General features: G+C 38.5%; 1 protein-coding gene across 1 annotated transcript in view; it reads right to left on the bottom strand.

Moving 5' to 3' along the window:
• Positions 1-910: 910 nt before the first annotated feature.
• The window catches only part of LOC129927490 (FMRFamide receptor-like), a 60044-nt gene continuing 36925 nt past the window's right edge, over positions 911-24029 (bottom strand). Inside the window, exons 4-5 of the mRNA XM_056037018.1 lie at positions 8095-8346; positions 911-6813 (exon numbers count right to left, since the gene is read on the bottom strand). Of these exons, the coding sequence (XP_055892993.1) occupies positions 6451-6813; positions 8095-8346 (615 nt within the window). The 3' untranslated portion in view covers positions 911-6450. The remainder of the gene's footprint in view (positions 6814-8094; positions 8347-24029) is intronic.

Raw genomic sequence — 24029 nt, 5'->3', positions numbered from 1 at the left:
ACATCATCTGGCTTATAGATTGCAAGGTCTGAAAATGGAACTTTAATTTTTTTTTACCTATAGAAACTAGAGCTGTGACTTGTTGGTTTGAAATAGAACAATATACAATCATTACTCAATACTCTGGGCAGCAGCTTGACAGCGAACAAGTAGAACCGCTTTTATCCGAACGTCAGTTACACAGAACGTCAAATATCCGGATTGCCTTTTTTTTTTTCAATACGTATCCCAGTTGCGACCTGCATATTATTCCGCATCTCGTGCAGACAAAGTCGTTTACTTGCCTGAGTCGCCCTGAGTAGGGCAAATTGTAAGTATGTTTCCACACAGCCTTTGTAACCTTGTTTTTTTAACTTATATATTTTTAGGCCTATTGCTTGAAGATGGTAAACCGAATCCTAAAAATTCAAAATGTAATCTAAGAGATTATAACCGCAATTAAGTATGGAAATTATCCCATATAACTAACCTTTAATTAAATGAGCGATCTATCGTATCACAAGCTCTCAACCTGTGGGTCGCGACCCCCTTGGGGGTCGATTGACCATTTGCCAGGGGTCGCCTAAGACCATTGAAAATATGGATTGGTATTGTCTATTCTTCTATTACCGTATGTGTGTGTGTGTGTGTGGGGGGGGTCGCGGCAGAGTGGGGGATTGTAAAAAGGGGTCGCCGAGCTTAAAAGGTCGAGAACCGCTGTTAAATCTACATAGTACAAGTGTTTAAACAAATGCAGCTCACATTCAGCCAGTCTAAGAAAAGATCTAATTTTGTCATTATTTACTCCGTAATTTTAATCTCATGCTTTACCGAGACAAAGGTATACGCAAACTATCGTATAGAGATAAGTAGATCGTACTATGAAAAACTTAAAGCAATAAAATTAAAGGAATTACAAAATAAAAAAGACAATAAAAAAACAGCATGTTTATTTATCACAAAGATTATATTATTAACAACAACAAAATACAATAATACTGTCACTTTATTTTCACAAATAAAAGACAATACATTTGCAGGTATTTTTTTATCAAACATTTGAGACGTTATCATTAGTCAAGACCTACTTGATCCAAACATGACACATTGGTTTCTTTCCAATCATAATGGTAAGGCTGTACACTAAAGAACAGACTGCAGTTAAATCTGAAACTTAAAACTTGATGAACAGTGGAAAAGGTTAATTTTACAATTTTAGCTGATGAATGTATAGATCAAGAATGTGTACATTATTTATTTAGTTAAAACCGATCATCTTATTAGATGCAGTGTATATACAAATGTAATGTTCCACTTTTAAATTGAATACATTGGGATGTGTGGCCGAGAGGTTAAGTACGTTTGGGCTTGGCTTGGCTACGTGTTAAGGGGGCTCGAAGTTCGACACCCGACTCGAGAAGAGTTGGGTTTACTGAGCGCTTTAAGACCAGATACAGTATCACCCACCTGTGACCTAATGAGAATGTGGACCGATATGCTTTGAACATGCTACAAGCTTGAAGGTTGCGCTACATAAAAGATATTTAAAAAAAAAACATAATTTCGACATTTGTCTAAGTTCTGAAAAATTGAATTAATCCTACTCTGCAGTATACACAAATGTAATGTTCAACTCTTTCCAGAATGCAGTATGTCCTACGTCAGCATACTTTTAAGAAAATAAAAACAATTTCATTTTGGGATGAACGGGAGTGTATTTGTGTGTTTGTGAGAGAGGTGTGGGGGAGAAGGGAGAAGTGAGAGAGAGGGAGAGAGATGAAATATGTAGAGAGAATGTGCTATCAGCAATAGCAATAAGCACTATTTATCAAAAGTGAACAATTAGCTGACAAGACCAACCAGGGCAGTCCAATATAGTACAAGCGAATACAGATTTATAGTCAACATTGCAGGCTTAATGCCTTTAACAATTTGTACAACTAATTTCTTATTTTGTAGCATTTCAAATGTACACAGCGTACAAAGCAAATACAATTCAAACATTATACAGTATACAGACTTGATATATGATGTCCATTTTTAATATAAACAACAGTTTATGGAGTTGGTATTTAAAATGGTGGGCTCAAGAAGCACGCAGGCTGTAGAATGGAGGAGTGGTAGCTGAACGGTAATGCACTTGTCTTCCGAACCTGGGTCCCGGGTTCGAATCCTGGTGAAGACTGGAATTTTTAAATTCGGGATCATTGGGCGCCTCTGGGTCCACCAAGCTCTAATGGGTACCTGACATTAGTTGGGTAGAAGAAAAGGCGGTTGGTCGTTGTGCTGGCTACATGACACTCTTTTTCACAACGGACCTAAGAAACAGATGATCTTTACATCATCTGCCCTATAGATCACAATGTTTGCAAGGGGAACAACTTCTGTATACTACATGAAAAGGCAAGCAAGTTTTAATATAACAATTCGAACTAAGAAGGAGATAGTATTCCGCAAGTGTCTGACAACACCAGTGTGAGACTCGTCTAGTCAATTTTTCAGTTAGTCTAATGACCCTTCGGTCCAGTGGTCACTTGGGTGCTCGAAGTTATCCCTGTATCCGGTGGGTGTAAGTACATTCATCCTAAGCTAACAAGGTAATCATATATCATCGGCGTGATAATGAATGCTGTCGTCACTCTGGGTCTGCGCTGCTTATACAACAGCCAAGTGTCACGACACGGGGGGTGTGGATGGGGTGTCGGTCTGGGGGGAAACTCGTTCTCAAGCTATCTCTCCCTCACAGCTATCTTTCCCTCACAGCTATCTCTCCCTCACAGCTCTCTCTCCCTGACAGCTCTGTCTCTCTCCCTCACATTTATCTCTCCCTCACAGCTATATCTCCCTCACATTTATCTCTTCCTCACATTTATCTCGCCCTCACAGCTATCTCCCCCTCACATATATCTCTCCCTCACATCTATCTCTTCCTCACATTTATCTCTCCCTCACAGCTATCTCTCCCTCACATCTATCTCTCCCTCACAGCTATCTCTCCCTCACATTTCACTCTCCCTCACATTTAACTCTTCCTTACAGCTATCTCTCCCTCACATCTGTCTCTCCCTCACATTTATCTCTCCCTCACAGCTATCTATCCCTCACATTTATCTCTCCCTCACAGCTATCTCTCCCTCACGTCTATCTCTCTCTCATATTTATCTCTTCCTCACATCTATATTTCCCCCACATCTATCTCTCCCTCACAGCTCTGTCTCTCTCCCTCACATCTATCTCTCCCTCACAGCTCTCTCTCTCCATATTTATGTCTCCCTCACAGCTATCTCTCCCTCACAGCTATCTCTTCCTCACAGCTATCTATCCCTCACATTTATCTCTCCCTCACAGCTATCTTTCCCTCACATCTATCTCTCTCTCATATTTATCTCTTCCTCACATCTATATTCCCCCACATCTATCTCCCCCTCACAGCTATCTCTCCCTCACAGCTCTGTCTCTCTCCCTCACATCTATCTCTCCCTCACAGTTCTGTCTCTCTCCATATTTATGTCTCCCTCACATCTATCTCTCCCTCACATCTATCTCTCCCTCACAGCTATCTCTCCCTCACATCTATCTCTCCCTCACATCTATCTCTCCCTCACAGCTCTGTCTCTCTCCATATTTATGTCTCCCTCACATCTAACTCCCCTCACATCTATTTCTCCCTCACATCTATCTCTCCCTCACATCTATATCCCTCACATCTATCTCTCCCTCACATTTATCTCTCCCTCACATTTATCTCTCCCTCACAATTATCTCTCTCACATCTATCTCTTCCTCACAGCTATCTCTCCCTCACAGCTATCTCTCCTTCAGTACCCGTGACAGAGTTCGTCTTACGTAGCGCTGAAGCTAAAGCACAGTTTGTTTGTTTGTGTGTGTGTCTTGCTGCACTTTTTATGCTAATGCTCTTATGCAGTGTTCCCCAAACTGTGTTCCTCGGAACCCTAGTGCACCGCGAGGCCTGAAAAGGTGTTCCACCAACTACTTGAATAATTAACAAGTAGGCCACTACGTGAATTAATATCTTTAACATATAAGCTAATTGTTCCGCTAAATACTTAGAATGGGCAAAGCTTTACGTTAAAGAAAAAAAGTTTGGGAATCACTGTGGGGTGGCCCCGGGGGGGGGGGGCGGGGTCAATAACCTTAAAGAAATATCGATACGTTCTTAGAAAGTTATTTTTAGAAGAAATTTTGTCTCTCTTCGCCTTTATTGAAATAGGGGAGAGGAAGGATCAGTAACCTTTTAGTTAGAACATCACGTTCTTAAACAAAATAATTTTAGAACAGTTTTTTTTGTTTCTCTACAAAATCTGTTTTATCCTCCATGAGACAAAGGACTTTCTCTCTTTGCTAAATATGTCATGGGTCATAAAGAACGAAATTCGTTTGTCAAACTCAACACCGTCGAGAAAAAAAACAAAAACTTTCCGTCATAGACATGCATACAGTTAGTTGCCATTGTATTTGTTCACCTTCGCATGTGTACATTATTAACTAAGGTTGTCAAATATAGATAACATGACGTCATTATTACGCTATTTTTTTTTTGGTCTCTTAATTTCACTCTTCAAATAGAATCTTTTTTTTTATTGATATCTCTCTTTCTGTGTCTACCTTTTTAATTATTCGTCCTAATCTATTGCTTTTCCTATCCTTTACTTAGCCTCACTGTTTTCTATATATTTCTTTTTTTTCTTTCTCTCTCTCTCTCTCTCTCTCTCTCTCTCTCTCCTAATGTTTATTTTTTCATCTTATACAATATATATCTAATAAGTATTAATATAGCCCCATAAATAAGGCCTTCTGGATCTGTAAACGATCCATGTCCTTCAATTTCATATATATTTTTTTTTTTAGATATTCTCGTATATTCATCTTTACTGCCAAACCTGAGTCAGTTATGCGCCCCTGTGTTATATCAATCTTATACATTGCTTACTTCCCTTTATGGATTGGGGTGACTGTTGAAAGGCCGTTGACACATCTTTTGTATGGCAACTTTTCGACGTCCATGAATCAGATTGAAGAGATTCCAAAAAAAACAAAAAAAAAAAAACAGTCAAAATACACGTCATAAGCTCATGAGAAAATCAAAGCGATCGGGCGTACTGTGGTGGGGAATGTGTGGGAGAGGAGTAATCAAAATGTCCTCCCCCCTCCCCTTCTCACACATAGAAATGGGACAAAATATTTTGTCCAGATTCTGCGTCAGTTCAAGTTATAGTCCTCTGGTCATCAACCGACATAGAAAGTAATTGTCAACTCAAGTACTACAGGGTCGTCAACTAGTCAGAACGTCAACTAGTTAGAACATCAACTAGTCAGAACGTCAACTAGTCAGAACGTCTAGGCAGAGACAACGTGTTCGCAAATAAAACCATACAACGGAATCATGTCCGTAACAAATGGTTCACAAAAAGTTTATATTCTTCAAGTAGATATGTATTGCAACTAGATTTTTGTTTTTAAAAAATGTTAGAAACTTATTCCAACAACATATCTAGAAATAGATGCACTATGTCACGTAAATACATTTTATTTATTACAACTTATTTTTTGTTCTTATCGTCTAGATATAATTACATTTTGAGTTAATTACATGTACACTGTTTTCAGAAATAGAACAAATCAATGGTTAAAATGTATGAGATTTAAGTGTCAACACAGAGCCGAGTCAAATGTCGTCGTGTTTGTTGTCTATTTTTTTAAAATTACAAACTAAAGTTTGTTATTTTAAATTTACTTACTAGACCTTGACGGTCGGTAATCGCTATCAGTAGTCGAGTTGTTATACAAGTTTTACGTAACACGCAGACCTTTAATCATGTACTGAAATACAAACACAAGAAAACGTGAAGAAATATTGAAACAATCAAGGCCGGCTCTGCGAAGTGACCAGATGAGGCATTCGCCCACTGACATATTTAGTGTAGTCAAAAATGTTTATAAAAATATCTGACATGTTCCGGATGTTCCTTTAGATTCTGAAGATAATTGTATTCCATCCCAACTTTCACATCTGGTTGGAACTAGGGGCCTTTGAGACCACCGGACGACAGTCTAGAGCGAATACCAGACGACAAAACAGCGTAAAACATCCTAAGACAGAAATGGCCTGCGCAATGTGTACGCTACAGATTCCACGTCATTCTCATGCCTGTCGTAGACTGATGAGTCACAGTATTTGCTATGAATGCAATACTGTATACATAATGATATTCTTTGACTTGAAGTATTATACACAACTCGACAATGGAATGGTATTGATGAATAAATGAATCACTTTTTAAATTAAAATATTAACCATTACTTAAAAACGCACATAGACTACGGATAGACATGATATTTTGATTTTGATTGTAGTCAAAGTAGCAGCACATCAATTAAAACTGTCCGATCATTATTCCTCTCGAAATTCCCTCTGTAACATATGTGACTTAAACAGAACAATGCGGTACATCAAACTGAATGGTAAGTGGTCTCACTAATGGTTCTGTTATTCCTGTAGTAGCTGTGGTTCAGGCTGGTCATCGTCCTTGACCTATTAAAGTATCTCTTCGGGCAGAAGAGCCTGAGGAAGATGTTGCGAAACTTGCGCCCCCAGAGGCAGTAGAAGAAAAAGTCGGTGCTGGCGTTGATGCACAGCATGGTGTCGCTGGCTACCAGGAGGAACGAGAAGAACGGGTGATCGTCCGGGAGCTCCACAATCTGGGACATGTTGTAGATGGCGGGAATCAAGCAGCACACGAAGAAGCAGGCGGTTATCCCCAAGACGATCAGAGTTACCCCATCTTCCAGATCTGTGGCTCTGGTGAAGTTTTGCTGTGAATTCAAAATAAATTAGTATTACAAACTTTATTAATAGATTATACATAATATTAAAAGCCAAAACTACTATTATCACAGGATAAACAATTATATAATGTACACTATAAGTATTTCGCAAATATTGGAAACTTCCCTCCGTTCAATCTAATGGTTTCCTGTTGGTCATTTACAACTTTAAATGTCATTTAGATGGTGCCAAGTTTAATCCATTCCCGCTCTCATCTATTGACATTGTTTGAAAACATTTTTATTAGACTTGAAAATCTTTCTTTTGGAACGACTAAAAGTTGGCAAGTAAAATCAACTAAATATTTTGTTCAGTCTAGGAGAAATGAATCCTCATCCTAGCCACTAGAGCAGGGGTTCTCAACCTGTGGTTCGCGACCCCCTTGGGGGTCGATTGACGATTTGCCAGGGGTCACCAAAGACCATCGAAAAAATAGATTGTTTTGTCTATTCTTCTATTGCTGTGTGTGTCTGAAAAGGGTGGGGGGGTGGGGTCGCGGCACAGTAGGGGTTGTAAAAAGGGGTCGCCGAGCTTAAAAGGTTGATAACCGCTGCACTAGAGTTATTTACATGTCTTTCTCTAATAACATAGTACCATATTCTTTATAGAAACAAAAAAAAAAAAAAAACAACAACATTGTAATAAGCAATTTAAAAATAGGTCTTCTAAAATCATTCCGCTACTGAAGAAAAAAACTTCTTTTTTAATCAACCTAAGTATGGATGGTAGTTTAAGGTGAGCTTCGGATTCTCGTGAAGATACCCCTGAAGTTGAATAGGTCTATCATTCTCTTTCGCCCTGCGGAAGATTATACCCCCCCCCCCCGACAAAAAATATATAACAATTAATCGAAAATATAATTTTTAAACAGATGATAGGACCTACTTTAGTAGCTTCCCGGCTTTAATCATTCTCCCTGCTTACCCAGGGTACAAATTAACTCTTTCTCTCCGGAGTTATTTTCCACGCTTTGAAGGAATTCTTCATTTTGCTCATTACTATTTCACTACCCTGTTATGATTGGGCTTCAATAGCTTTTTTGTATGTTATAAGAAAATGTTTTATTTGGTAAAGAATTAAAGGGAAATGCAGGCTCTTTTTATATCAAGGTTTAAAAAAATTAAATATTAATTTAATTTAATGAGGTTAAATCAACGATGGTATCGTCGATTAGGAGAGAAAGAGTTAAGTCATCGATCCTTACTGTGAGATGTGTACAAAAAGAAGTTATCCATCTACCAAGGGTACAAAGTGTGGTGCTGACTCACCTGGTGCTCATGCCTGACACTCAGCATTCGTGTCTCCACTCGCCTTCTTTTGATGGCAAGCAGCAGTTGAATGTTCAGGATGGGTATCAGGGCGTAGGGCAGCAAGTAGAAGAGGACGCCACTGATGTACAGCTCGTACACCCGGAAGTAGAGGTAGTAGTAGTAGTCCGACTCTGTGTCCCCCACGTCTGTCGAGTTGCTGTGAATCCAGGGGAAGGATTCATTGCGGCAGTTTCTCGTAAAGTTGGACATCTGTTGAGACAATGCACACAATGAGAAGAAGCACTCTATGCAAAGTAGTAGGCCTAATGGATTTAAGGCCTTGTGATACATGGGGGCAGATGAGGTAAAGCTCATCGGATTATGTAATAGAAAAAAAAAGTAAAGTTCTTTCAGACCATACGGTCCATAAGGTCTGTGATGTAAAGGTCGTTTCTGTGGCCAACGTTTAACTAGGATGTCATGTGGCCAGAACAACGAAGCTACTTCCTTTTACCTTTTCCTACTAATGTAAGGTGGATTAGAACTGGGTGGACCACTCAGCCACAGCGCCTCCTGATTATGTACAAGTAAATATATCAGAGCGTGATGTGGCCAGCAAAACGACCGACCGCCTTTACTTTCACCAAATAATGTCAGCTGGGTGCACTCAGAGTCGCCCTAATGAACCCGAAATCTACAGTCTTCACATTATTTATTTTATTTTCTATATTAAGCGCCGTGTGTGTCTACACTATTTTCCCCACTGTCTTGTAGCACAGTGACTTTCCTAAGTCCAGCAACATCTGCTACTCCTCAGTTTACCCATCTGACCAATGGCTCAATTCAGGTCTGTCAATCTGGACGAGATGCTCCTTTTGTCTTGCGAGGTGGCCTGACTAGACCCTTTGTCTAGACCCTGGGCTCACGTCACGCTTGACCTCTGGCCTTGTTTGCGAAAAAGTAAGACGCGCTTATCTTGACCGGAAGTCACATATCTATTTTGACGTATCACGTGTTATTTTATGCGCAATTCTATAAACATTTAAGTCTTCAATTTCTTCAATCAAGAACAGTCACTCCTTTTTATTTCATTTACAGATTCCATTTGTTGTGCTCCCTTATTCTTATTCTTAGACATTGTGGTGGTAAGAGCACTATTCATTGATGGACTTTTGTAATTTGGATCTTCTTTATTTCAATTGTATTTAATATGTACAGTATGTGTAATGTGTATTTCTCACAGTAGTATGCAACATATCGTTACTAGGTGTATGTTATGTGTATATATCTATTAACGGACCTCATTCACCAAAAACGAGCAGTCATTCGGTAATACTTATTTATGGTAGATGAGGTCCATTGCAATAACCTATGTACACAATGTGTTTAATTAATAATTGACGCAACCTTGTAAATATTGGTACATTTTATATTATTTCTTTTAGCTCGGCTGATCTCCTTGGTGATCTTTTTAAAGCATTGACACTGCGCTTAGAAAATAGTAAAGAAGTATCTCCCCTTGTCCATTTTACTTAGATAATAGTTGTGTCCCTTGAACGGGCACTCTCGACTTGTAAGTTTGATTCCGTTGTCCTTGGCTGACGCCGTATGTAAACAATGACGTCATGGACGATGACCACTATCCACTGTTCTAGTTTATACCTAGCCCCCCCCCCCTTATTTTCCCTTCTATTATCATCATTCCCCCTTGCACTAATCTGATCTCATTGAACTATCAAGTTTTTTAAGTGTCATTTGACCTTATGTGATTCTCTGATTGACGGCTATGCCCAAAGAGAACACAATGCACTTTTAAATAATATATTTTGAGCTCGGGTTTTTTTTTTTTAATTGCGACAAGAGACACCGACTGGTTTCTGCCTGTTGCTGTATCCTCGTACTTTCTGTTTTCTCGGTACCAGAATACCTGTGACTGGATCCTCTTATCCTGCTACTGGATCTGGATTCTGAATAGCGTTCCTGTGTTTGATCCTTACGCATTCCTGGAACTGAATCCTTTCTAAACTCCGCGACTGGAGGAAGAAACCGCTACCATCTCAAGACAATTCTCAGCCCCCGCAGCCCGCCCATTCATCGTTGGTTTTGCTTTACCTCCGCTGCGTCCTCAACACTTTGAGGACATACAACAGCATCTGGGTAATTCTAATCTCGGAGTTTTCAGCTGAAGTTGGCACCTCTCAACGCTGATACTCACGCTAAGGGACTTAAACAGTCTACAGCACCAAGCCAGAGTTATAACCGTCTGAGAGGACTACAGCAGATTACGTCCTACGCGTCATGCATCTAGTCATGCATTCTAACCAATGACTTAAATTCTGCCAAGTCACTGGTTTTCCTGGCTAGCTCAAGCAACCCATTCCATGCTCTAATAGCACTAGGGAAGAAAGAGGATTTATACATATTTGTCCTAGCATATATCTTTATTGTATACTTTCTGTGTGTTCTGTTCCCCAACTGAATCCCACCCTTTTAATGCGCTCCTGTCTATGGTGTCGTTAGAAACCCCTAGACCTAGCATCACCAGAATAAATCTTTTCAATAATAAATTGCCTGTAACAACATATACCTCTAGTGGCGCATGACCTATAGAAGATTTAACAAGGATTCTTTCTAGGAGGGGAGGGGAGGTGAGGAGCAGGATGGGGCTGGGTAAAAAATGCTCCGATTTTTTTAAAATTCAAAATTTATTAGTTATAAAGAGAAAAAGAATAAATTGTATAAACGAGGTGTTTTGTCAATTAAATCCACAACTCCATAGAATTACATTGACGCTGATCTCCAGAAACGATTTTCCTAGAAATATAACAGATGATGCATATCGCTGAGAAAAGAATTACTAGTTCGGAGGCCAGACAGGGAATACTCTGGTTTGACCGTTGTAATTTTTTTAAAGAAAAAAAGAAATTTAAATTCGCCTGGAGAACTAGATCAACATCTAGCATCACTTTTGAAAGGTTTTATATATAGCTACGTTTCTCCTACTATCCAGGCTCTCTGCAAACTGCACCACACAACACAACGAACTTGGAGAACCTCACAATTCGGGGCTCCAAAGTATCAGTAACAGCTTCATTTCAAAAACATCACAAATACTCTTAGAGTTGGGAACAACTGTCCAAAAACCTAGTCCCTGCTCCGGACTGACTTCACACACCGTACTGGTCACATTGCGAGGTAATGTGAAGTCCCTTGACTCCAACGAATTCGCTCTTCCCTACAGGCCTTCTAGAACCGGATGGAACGTCGCTTGACCGCTCAGGTTGATCATATTCGCCGTGACTTGCGTGCGTGATATTTACAACACAGGTCCTTGCCGAACTGGCGTGTACTGTCCCACGTCACAGTTGACCGCTCGTCTAGCGCTGGCCTGGACTGGAGCAATTTGCGTAGTCTAAAACACACACAGCACTACCCCCCCCCCCCCCATCAGTCTCACCTCCGGGTTTATAACAATATATATATATATATATATATATATCCTCCTTCGTGGTCAAAGATGAGCACATGTCTCATTTCCTATGAACTCGAAGATGACTACAAAATCAAATCCTCGCTTTAAAAAGCCGGCCGCATACGTGGCATGGGTTGTTTTGATCAGTTGCAGATAGGCCTGCTTCTTCTCTCAGCTTTTTGTTGGTTCGGCGCTCTTTCACCATGGCCACTCTTCTTGCTTCAAATCTTGAGACTCACAGCTTCACGCCATGAGGAGCGATCGAGAGCTAGTCTTTCCCAGCTGTGAATGTCGATATCGCATTCCTTGAAGGAGCTCTTGAGAGTGTCTTTGTAGCGCTTGTATTGACCTCCCTTTGAGCGCTTTCCCGCACACAGCTCCCCGTACAGAAATCGTTTGGGAAGTTGATTGTCTGGCATGCGGACTACATGTCCCGCCCATCGAAGTTGTGACCTTTTTACTAACTCGATGGTCCGACCACATGCAAAAACACAGAAATCTTAAAGCTATCCAACATGAAAGGGCTTATCGTTTTCTTGAAAAGACTATCGCTTTCGGGAATCTCCGAATGTAAGGATTAATTGATTCAAGAGTATAATAATGTTTAATTATTTTCTTTTTATTATAAGTTATATAATGAAGGTACCTACTTTAAAAAAAAGGTACTTTCAATTATTTTCTTCTTTATTCCTTAATTAATCCATAAGAACACCTCGATTAACAACGCTCTATTAATCACTAGATCCAAACTACAGGATTTGTATTCACGAGTGTTATATGCTTTAATTTGTTGCTGCAATTAAAGTAGTAAAAAATATGAATATTTCGAGCAAAAGTAATTAAACGTAACAATAGGACCACAGGCTGAAATGTCAATCTTGTAATTCATTTATGTAATTTGAGACTGTATTTTAATAAGTGCAATTATATTTGCCTTGTGCAGGTCATTAGTCATCTTACACGCAGTTGAAAATTAGCATATATATTTTGAAAAGACCGCTGGATTATACAGTTTCTAAATTTGAGATTGTAATAAGACTATTTTGAATTACTTGTGTATAGCGCAACGTTCATTCTTTGTGGCAATGGTTCAATCTCTTTTTTTAAAACCATTAGAGGGAAGGGGGAAGAGGGGAGAAGGTTCCCGTGCTGCCTTTAGGTGCTCAGCAAAAACAGCTCAGCTCGAGTTGAGTTTCGAACTCTAGTCCCGTTGGTAGGTAAGCCAAGCGGTTTCAGCCTCTCAGCCACTCATTCAACTATTAAGCCATTACATTCTTATCTATAGATTAACAACGAAGCCAATGATGGAAAATAATTACAATCACACAAAAGGGCAGTACAAATATCATAGCTGTACATTCCAATTGACTTCAAGACTCTTCTTCAGTATTAGAACTATTCAAGTAAAGTTCCCCTTTCAGACCTTGCAGTCTATAGGGCAGATGATATTGAGGTAATCTTTTTTCTATGGCCGAAGATTAACGAGGTTGTCATGTGGCCAGGATAAACCGAATCCTGGTGAAGATTGGGATTTTTAATTTCGGGATCTTTGGGCGCCTCTGAGTCCACCCATCTCTAATGGGTACCTGACATTAGTTTGGGAAAAGTAAAGGCTGTTGGTCGTTGTGCTGGCCACAGTTTCAGTTTCATCTCTTGGTTTTGGTCCACACCCGGTATTTAATTTTACCCGGTACACCCCCCCCCAAATCTGGGGGGCATTCCCCTATCCGCCTCCTGGAGAGGAGCTCGATTGGAGATAAAAAAAAATCCACACGAGACGAACTTAATTTGTCAAACCATATTCTTCCCGGACGCAAGAAAAAAACAACAACAACAATCCAGTGATTCATCTTGGCGCATCCATTGTCTTTCGAGATAGAAGGAGCCATAGATTTAAGTTCAGACTACTTCGTTTAAACCACGATGCACTAACCAACATAGTATGCACTGACCTACATAGTATATATCGTTCTCTTTACTTCCCTTCACAATAGCACCACTGAAAAAATATTATTTTGTTTCATTTTTCCTCTGTGTTGAGAGTGGTTACTAAGTTATGAAGAAAACAGAAACAGTCTAATCCAATTACTTCCTTTCAAGGACCATTATTAGTCTAATGGCGCGAGAGAATAAAGTCAAGGGAGTCCAGGGAGGTAACTAGAAGAATGTCGTGCGTGGTTGTCTCATAGTTTATCATAAACAGAGCTCCAATCTGGATCGAAAACTTGATGCAAGGTACGCGCGTCTGAGGCCCAAATACAAAGTCTTTAATAGTCAAATTTATGTAGAATAAAGAGTTGACACAAATATGTCTTGTCTTTTTTTTTTAAATTACATTTCCTCTTATCAGCTTTCAAATTCTTCATGCAGTCAAAAGACAACAACAAAAACTCTGGGTGGACACAGGTCTCGAAAACGATTGTTCAACTGCCCTATAGATCGCAAAGCCTGCAATAGAAGCTTTACTTAATTTTTTTTAAAAATTACATCCAATAAAATAAAAAAAAAAACACTCCTTTCAGACCATTTACTGCTGGGTAGACTACATGACGTCTTCAATAACACGTTTTTTTTTTTGTTTTGTTTTTTCCGAGATTTGAACCCTGGATGAATAAAAAATGTACTACTGTAGTAGGACAACTTTCAAAGAAAGGTAACTCTTACATTGTCAGGAAAGCGTTCTGTAAAATGTCAAAGTGCTCAGTTTCAGAATTATAACAGTAACTGGGTCAGTAACATTTATAAATATTGAAACAATATGAAAGCATCCTACAACACAATTGTTTTGTTTTTGTTTAATTGTTGTTTTTTTTGTATTTCTTAATATAACGGTACTTATACACCTTTTGAGAGATTTGAATTAATGTTATGATTATACACAAAAATTTCTTTTTTTAAGTTGTAGTAACTATTCAGAAAATCATATCCTTAATATATCCTTTAAAATAAAAAGATATATAGACAGATCTGTACTAGATTCAGTCCCATATGTGGCTTCTATCCTAATTGGATTAATTAATGCATATTAAATTTTTCGAATTTGTATAAATTTTGGTTATAGGCTGGGTAATAAAAATATTGCGACAAAAGCATCTTAAAATTGGTATTGTAAGTTATCAATATGACTGTAATATAATAAGAATTTTAAAGAATTTGTTTTTCGCTTTGTTTTTTTAGAACGTGGAGTTGCGTTCATTGGGACAGTAAATGTTACTGAGATTAATTGTATGGATTTTAAAACAAAAATACTAAAAAATAACAAGATTGCAAGGAGAGTTTGTGTTATAACACAAAGTCAGCGGCGGTCCCCATCAAATTCACCCATGTTTTGACCGTTTAAAGAAATTTGGCGTTATTTTTCACATAAAAGCAAACAGTGCAACACGCCGTCTTTGATAAGACTCTTCTAACTCTTCTGGAATAAGCAGAGTAGCGTTACGTGATCACCTAAGATAAGCCTTGAAACCTCCCGATACAGTGTGAGATGATTGCCTACTTTTATTGATTTTTACTCATAATGTAAAATCCCAATGCTAATTACATTTATTCAATTGTTATTGCACATTTTACAATAAAACTTAATTAAAATTAAAAACAGACTTAATACCATATGAACAGGTTTCTCTTGTTATACTTTAGATGGTATAACGTTGTGCTGTATCATTTGTACTTACAGTACCATCTAGATGTGTCAAGGCATATTTGGGCATATATCTCGAGATTTTATTATTACATCTTCCCATGTGTCTGCTTTTACCAAGTTATATTTTTTCCAACTTGGTTGTCTAACCCCAAAATGGTGAGACCGGTGCGGACCACACCCTCCCCCCTCCCATGACGCCACTGCTCCAAGATACCTACTTCTTCCCAACAATTTCGATTTATATATTGGAGTAGACCCAGTAAGAAATACAAAAAGGGGGGGGGGGGCCTGCACAACTTAACAGGTTTCCCATGCCAACAATAGGCTAATTCACTATAAACCACTATTAACCTACTAATCCTAATCATAATCGCTCTAGACTCTATTTACTTAATAGGTCTAGACTAGATCCAGAATATAGAATATATATATAATGTGTATCTAGACAAGATCTAGATTTCTTGACTAGTTCTAGATATGATATAGATCTAGTTTAGATCTGGATCTAGACTCTATATGTAATTGTCTCTTTGTAAAGTTAACATTGCGGCCTCGTTGTCCTGCGTCCGTTAGACAGTAAGGGCAGTTAGAACAGTTTATACTGCTTCCTATAATGTGACTTTCAGATTATCTGAGGATTTGGCATGATACTCTGAATCCTAGGCAGTTACAAGGTTGACCATGAGGAACTTGTCTGTTCTTAAGTTGTGTCCTATCTTTTGTCTTATATTCTGTCTTATGCTCTGTCTTATGTTCTGTGTCCTTATGTAATGTCTTATCTTGTATTCTTATCTTGTATTCTTATCTTGTATTCTTATCTTGTATTCTTATGTAATGTCTTATCTTGTATTCTTATCTTGTATTCTTATCTTGTATTCTTATCTTGTATTCTTATCTTATGTCTTATGTTGTGTCTTATCTTGTATTCTTATCTTGTATTCTTATGTTGTGTCTTATGTTGTGTCTTATGTTGTGTCTTATGTTATGTCTTATGTTGTGTCTTATGTTGTGTCTTATGTTGTGTCTTATGTTATGTTATTATGTTATGTCTTATGTTCTGTGTTCTTATGTTTTATCTTGTATTGTGTCTTATGTTCCGTCTTATGCTTTGTCTCATGTTATGTCTTATGTTGCGTTCTCTTGCAAATGTACTCTCAAAATTTGGCTTAATTTGGGTTCAGCCGGATGAAGCCTAAAGACGTATTCCTGAACGCCAGCCTCAGGGTATCCCCTGACCATCTGGTGACTGTAAGTTTCTCTCTCTATGTGTTTCTTCATGGACAGAGAAGTGAAACTGTTTCAGAGTTGGTCCTCATTTCTACTTCTAGGTGGAACTTTAAATTTTTAAATTATAATTATTTTTTCTGAATATTGAAACTACGTGCATTGGGAATTTCGGGGTGAAGCGCTGGATCACTTCTTACTTAAGTTAGACTTGGATCTCCATCCAACGCGAATTTCGGCGATTTGGGCTGCCAGGTGTCTCCGTAGAAATCGGTCTCTTGTTATGTTGACAACTCCTTCCCAACAGCTTATTACTGCCCTGGGATCCCAGAAGTGACGTGATGCTATACGAGTACGTTTCTGTAAATTTCTGTCATATACCTGGTGTTGGTTGTCCTGTCGGATTTAGCGCAACAGGCATTGATTATCCGCCGTGTCTGGTGCTATCTATGTGTTACTATTGTTGCCGTTTAGGATTATGTAACAAGTTGATGGTTTAGAGGATGGAGTCGCAAGCCCCACACTCAACCCTCCTCGCTCCTCTTTCGGGGTTAGGTTTATTTATATGTATTTTGTTATAACTTGTTATTTTATATATGTAAAGAGAAAGAGAAAAAAGACCCCAGACAGAGACAGAGGGAGTTTTGTTTTTTCTTTTATTTCTGTTTTAATATTCCTTTGTTTCGGTTCAAATGAAATCGAAACCTAACAAAATTATTGCCATCATGGTCATATTTCAAGACTTCCGTTTTAATCACTTTTCAAAAACCAACAAGCCCCCAAGAAAAAATAAAAATAATCGTTTAGATCATTGTAAACCAACTTTGAACTCTTTTTTTTTTTTTTTTTTGAAAATTGTGTTTGTTTCTAAATTTAGATACGTTTAAACATTGTCAAGTGGTTATGTCACGTAATTAGAATCGTCACGTGACATCCTCTTGTTGTCTTCCACTTTCCAGGCGACATTCTGCCAAAAACAGAAGATCAAAACAGAGGCTTGGTGAGGGGGGGGGCAAGGATGTCACGATGCCCTGCGTTCCACCATCAGAGGGGGCGCCACACGCAACCTATATGTCTTCGTGTTGTTCATTGAAAATGGGGGCGGGGGGGGGCAATAATGTACCTTGCCCTGGGCGCAAATTTTGCTCACTATGCCTCTAGATTTAAATACGTATTTACAACTTTTAAGGAGTAGACTATTCATCTTCCAATTTTTTTTTAAATGTATAATTTTGTTTAAAAAGAACAAATAAATAGTTTCTTAGGTCTAAGATCTGTATGTAAGGTCAAGTTTTGTCAAGCTAATGCCCACCTTCTGTCATTTAACTAAAACCTCATTGTACATGTCCAGACTTGGCTAACTATGGATCCGGCCTTGCACGGAAGTTGATTTGTGTTGCGTCATTGGTAGTTCATGAGAAATCAGTTTCTGTTGAGTCTGACTCTGTTGTTTGTTTATACAGATCTATAAGGTTTCGTGGACTTGTTTTGGAGCGAGGCTGTTTCGAGAGTTCTTTTTTTAAATAGCCAGCGTTGTGGGATGTTAATGATGTCTATGTCCACTGACTTTCAATTTTACGTAACGAGCTTTCCAAATGATAATAAAGCGTTAAACGGGAAAAAAATGCACTCAGTGTATTTATATCTGCTACTTTAATAAGTGTAAAACCCTTAATGGATATTAAAATTGTTATAAATACTGACAATAGTCGAAGGTTTTAATAAGCAACAATCTGTATGATAATTTCGTCTTAGAAATGTTGGAATTTATTGCATTAGACATTCCACAATTTCACTTGCCAAATAGGAAGGTGGATAATAGTTATGCCTTCTCTGGGGATAATAGTTATGCCTTCTCTGGGGATAATAGTTATGCCTTCTCTGGGGATAATAGTTATACCTACTTTGAGGATAATAGTTATGACTTCTCTGGGGATAATAGTTATGCCTTCTCTGGGGATAATAGTTATACCTACTCTGTGGATAATAGTTATGCCTTCTCTGGGGATAATAGTTATGCCTTCTCTGGGGATAATAGTTATGCCTTCTCTGGGGATAATAGTTATGCCTTCTCTGGGGATAATAGTTACGCCTTCTCTGGGAATAATAGTTACGCATTCTCTGGGGATAATAGTTACGCCTTCTCTAGGGATAATAGTTACGCCTTCTCTGGGGATAATAGTTACGCCTTCTCTGGGGATAATGGTTATGCCTTCTCTGGGGAAGCGTAGCCCCGTAACATACTGCGCTTCTCATATATATATATATATATATATATGGGGCTTAATGTTGAATTCCTGGACCATGACCAGATGATATCTTGCTCTTCCCTCGATCATCTGGTGTCTGCAAAGTTCCTCTCTGCATGTACTTGTTGTTGGACAGAGGGGTGAAACCGTCTCTGAGTTGATTTTCATTGTTACTTCTGGGCGGAAGTTGGAAGATTCATTTAATTTAATTTAGTCCAAAGATTAATATATATATATATTCTAATTAGATTTATTTTACGTATTCTGGGTTATATTATTGATATGCTATGGATAATTATTAGCAACGAATTAAATATATCAAATAGTATGACCACATTTCATTACTTTCTTAGTTACTTGCTAGAGATATGACTTTGTTGAACTTACAATTTTATATACGTTTAAATAGCAACGTATCAACATTTCATCTCAGTAACCAAATAAACTTTTTTTTTTTTAAAGTTTTCATTATCATCATTCCGGAAGTAAGAGCTTTGTTATTTCAAGTTTTAATATATGGCATAGCTAACAATAAATAGTTTTAAACTTTGAAATGTTAATGTCAACGGATAATTGAAGTATAATATTTCCCTACAAAATAAGAGAAGAGATAATTGTCAAGTTTGTTCTCTTGGTTTTATCTTACAGAATATATTTAAAAGAACCCTAAAATTAGAACTGAGACTATATTCTAGATTATGTTTGACATTTGACTTGATATTCTGTTTATCATATGATCAAGAAACAATTACTTTTTTTAACAAAGCCAAATTCATATCAATATTATTATTTTTTAAATTGCTTTATAAAGAGCAATCTTCATTCTTACAGCATTCTTAGTGCTCAGTGGTCAAATCTCCATTGTTGACCAGTTGGGAGGGTGGGATGTTACTTGGGAGAATGTTTCCAGGCTGCTTTTAAGCGCTCAGCCAACACAACTCTGTTTATCTTATAAAATACAGACGTTACTTCAAAAAAGAAGATGATTACGTCCTTCGTCCTCATGGGTTGAAGCCGGAAATGCCAAACTTTCAAGATAAAAGGCAAGGGGATCAGACATCAGCAAAAAACAATGGGATCAGACATCAGCAAAGAACAAGGGGATCAGACATCAGCAAAGAACAAGGGAATCAGACATCAGCAAAGAACAAGGTGATCAGACATCAGCAAAGAACAAGGGGATCAGACATCAGCAAAGAACAAGGGGATCAGACATCAGCAAAGAACAAGGGGATCAGACATCAGCAAAGAACAAGGGGATCAGACATCAGCAAAGAACAAGGGGATCAGACATCAGCAAAGAACAAGGGGATCAGACATCAGCAAAGAACAATGGGATCAGACATCAGCAAAAAACTAAGGGATCAAACATCAGCAAAAAACTAAGGGATCAGACATCAGCAAAGAACAAGGGGATCAGACATCAGCAAAGAACAAAGGGATCAGACATCAGCAAAAAACTAAGGGATCAGACATCAGCAAAGAACAAGGGGATCAGACATCAGCAAAGAACAAGGGGATTAGACATCAGCAAAGAACAATGGCATCAGACATCAGCAAAAAACTAAGGGATCAGACATCAGCAAAGAACAAGGGAATCAGACATCAGCAAAGAACAAAGGGATCAGACATCAGCAAAAAACTAAGGGATCAGACATCAGCAAAGAACAAGGGGATCAGACATCAGCAAAGAACAAGGGGATCAGACATCAGCAAAGAACAATGGCATCAGACATCAGCAAAGAACAAAGGGATCAGACATCAGCAAAAAACTAAGGGATCAGACATCAGTAAAGAACAAGGGGATCAGACATCAGCAAAGAACAAGGGGATCAGACATCAGCAAAAAACTAAGGGATCAGACATCAGCAAAGAACACAGGGATCAGACATCAGCAAAGAACAAGGGGATCAGACATCAGCAAAGAACAAAGGGATCAGACATCAGCAAAGAACAAGGTAATCAGACATCAGCAAAGAACAAAGAGATCAGACATCAGCAAAGAACAAGGGGATCAGACATCAGCAAAGAACAAGGGGATCAGACATCAGCAAAGAACAAGGTAATCAGACATCAGCAAAGAACAAAGAGAACAGACATCAGCAAAGAACAAGGGGATCAGACATCAGCAAAGAACAAGGGGATCAGACATCAGCAAAGAACAAGGGGATCAGACATCAGCAAAGAACAAGGGAATCAGACATCAGCAAAGAACAAAGGGATCAGACATCAGCAAAGAACAAGGGAATCAGACATCAGCAAAGAACAAGGGGATCAGACATCAGCAAAGAACAAGGGGATCAGACATCAGCAAAGAACAAGGGGATCAGACATCAGCAAAGAACAAAGGGATCAGACATCAGCAAAGAACAAAGGGATCAGACATCAGCAAAGAACAAGGTAATCAGACATCAGCAAAGAACAAAGAGATCAGACATCAGCAAAGAACAAGGGGATCAGACATCAGCAAAGAACAAGGGGATCAGACATCAGCAAAGAACAAGGTAATCAGACATCAGCAAAGAACAAAGAGAACAGACATCAGCAAAGAACAAGGGGATCAGACATCAGCAAAGAACAAGGGGATCAGACATCAGCAAAGAACAAGGGGATCAGACATCAGCAAAGAACAAGGGAATCAGACATCAGCAAAGAACAAAGAGATCAGACATCAGCAAAGAACAAGGGGATCAGACATCAGCAAAGAACAAGGGGATCAGACATCAGCAAAGAACAAGGGGATCAGACATCAGCAAAAAACAAGGGAATCAGACATCAGCAAAGAACAAGCAGATCAGACATCAGCAAAAAAACTAAGGGATCAGACATCAGCAAAGAACAAGGGGATCAGACATCAGCAAAGAACAATGGGATCAGACATCAGCAAAGAACAATGGGATCAGACATCAGCAAAGAACAATGGGATCAGACATCGGCAAAGAATAATGGGATCAGACATCAGCAAAGAACAAGGGGATCAGACATCAGCAAAGAACAAGGGGATCAGACATCAGCAAAGAACAAAGGGATCAGACATCAGTAAAGATGGCAGAACACAAAATAATGCTGAGAAAAGAAGCAGGTACAGTACCACAGATCCAATTTACATTTATATGTCCTGCAGGTAGTTTTCTCTTTTAAATGTGGGTTAAACTCTATAACCATCTCGACAGGGCCGGTCTTAGGTAATTAGAGGCCCTAGACGAAGCGAAAGGGGAGGTGAAATGAACAAGGATGGCCCCAAATGAGACAACATAGCTCAAATTTGGAACCAGTGAAATCTGCTAATGTGGAGTGTCACCAGAGAATGCTGACCATGTCCTCCAAAACTACTCTCTTTACCAAGAGGCCCGTACAAGACACTGGCCCCAAAACACCCCAATAGAAAGAAAACAATAGGGAGAGCTCCCTGATTTGGAAACCACTGTGAAAGTTTATTTCATGTACCCTATTGGTCTAGTCATCTGAACGCTCCAACATAACAATGAGAACGAAGAAGAACATATTCATATAGTGCCAATAGCACCATCAGGAAGAAACAATGGTCTTCAAACATACGTAGTCTAAAAAATAGATCTAAACATACAGGTCCGCACATTAAATCATAGTAGAACTAGGCTAGTAGACATAGAGTTGATAGAGCCTTAGAGGTCTGCTAGGTTTGAGAGCTGATCCATGTTTAGAATTTTTTCTCTAAAAGAAAAGTTCTCCAATTCCTATGCGAGGCCCCCACCAATCGGAGGTCATAGGCGGCTGCCTTGTTTGCCTATGCCTAAGTCTGGCCATGATATTCAAGTTCATAGGAAATAACTAGGAAAAAGGAGCTCATCGTTATGCAGATCGTCTTTGGTTTTTTATGAAGGCGCCCAACTCAGCGCAGTATTAAAATAACTCGTTTCCAAGCCTTTGTTTTATTTAGGCACAGGTCATCCTGACTTTACAAAGTTCACAGATATGTACCCGATTGAAAAAAGTCTTAATTTTTTAATGCAAGTTTCTCATGTTGTAATGATTTATTTTTTTTCAATACAAACATTATAAAGATAAAATCAACTGTCCAATGCAGAGGCGTAGTGAGCAAAACGTGCGCCTGGGGTATGAAATTTTTTATTGGCGCCCCTCCCCCCATTTTTCATAAACGTTACATAGAAATAGAGGTTTATACATTTAAAAAAGTATACAATAATAATATAATACAAAAAGCGTTAGATTGTATTACCTAACTAAACTATCTATTAATGATTGTTGTTGTTCTTTGGCGCCTCTCTGTGGCCTCCCTGAGGGTGGTACACGGGGCATCGTGCCTCCTTGCCCCCCCCCCCCCCCCACTACGCCACTGGTTCAATGACATATATCTCAAACAGATGAGGATGAGTAATTACACTGAAACAATGATACAGGTGAATTTAAGAGTTTGGGGATCAGGTGAGAAGTTCGATCAATGAAACTTCCATGGCAGCAAATAAAAACTGGCAAGTTTCGTAACGCTCATTAATTATATACTTGTTATAGATAGGTACACAGACAGACAGACAGAGAGAATGAAAGACAGACACATAGAATCAGAGTTTTTCAGACCCTGCAGGACTGCCCTGGCGTCAGTTAGGAAGACAAACTGGCTGTTTGGGGTGCTTGGGTGGTTTAGAAGAGTAGTAGATACTAGCTCTAGTCCATATCTGTCTGCTCAGTGACTGTCCCTGAGATCACCTGTTGCCATTGACTATTTTAGTCTTTCTTCATTCAATTAGTATTTTAGCTTTTGATGTTTTTGATGAATTCTTGATATAGATAGATAAACACAGAAAAAAAATAGACTGACAGACACATAGATAAATACGAAAGACATATAGATAACTAGATAGATAAATAACTAGATAGATAACTAGATAGATAGATAGATAGATAGATAGATAGATAGATAGATAGATAGATAGATAGATAGATAGATAGATAGATAGATAGATAGATAGATAGATAGATAGATAGACAGACAGACAGATAGATAGATAGATAGACAGACCGACAGACAGACAGACATACAGACAGACAGACAGACAGATATATATGTATAGATAGATAGATACATACATACATAGATAGATAGATACATAGATAGAATAATTTTAAGAGAATTGGAGGTAATATTGTTTATTGTCCTAAAGACTTTCAAACTGTTGTAACTGTGAGGTTTTGATGGAGCAAAATTATAATAAATACTGAGCTGTAAGTGCACAAACCTGAAAGTAAACTGTACGAAATATTTATTTTTCTGTATTCTTAATGAAAGATTGATTGATTTATAGCTTAAAATAAGCTTTCCTGAAATCACATAGTCTGTGGTAGACCATTGCAGTAGAACACCAGT

The sequence above is a fragment of the Biomphalaria glabrata genome, chromosome 7 (assembly GCF_947242115.1).
Source record: "Biomphalaria glabrata chromosome 7, xgBioGlab47.1, whole genome shotgun sequence".
Classification (NCBI taxonomy): domain Eukaryota; kingdom Metazoa; phylum Mollusca; class Gastropoda; family Planorbidae; genus Biomphalaria; species Biomphalaria glabrata.
Note: the sequence above shows the minus strand (reverse complement) of the source record. Positions and strands in the feature narration are given on the sequence as shown.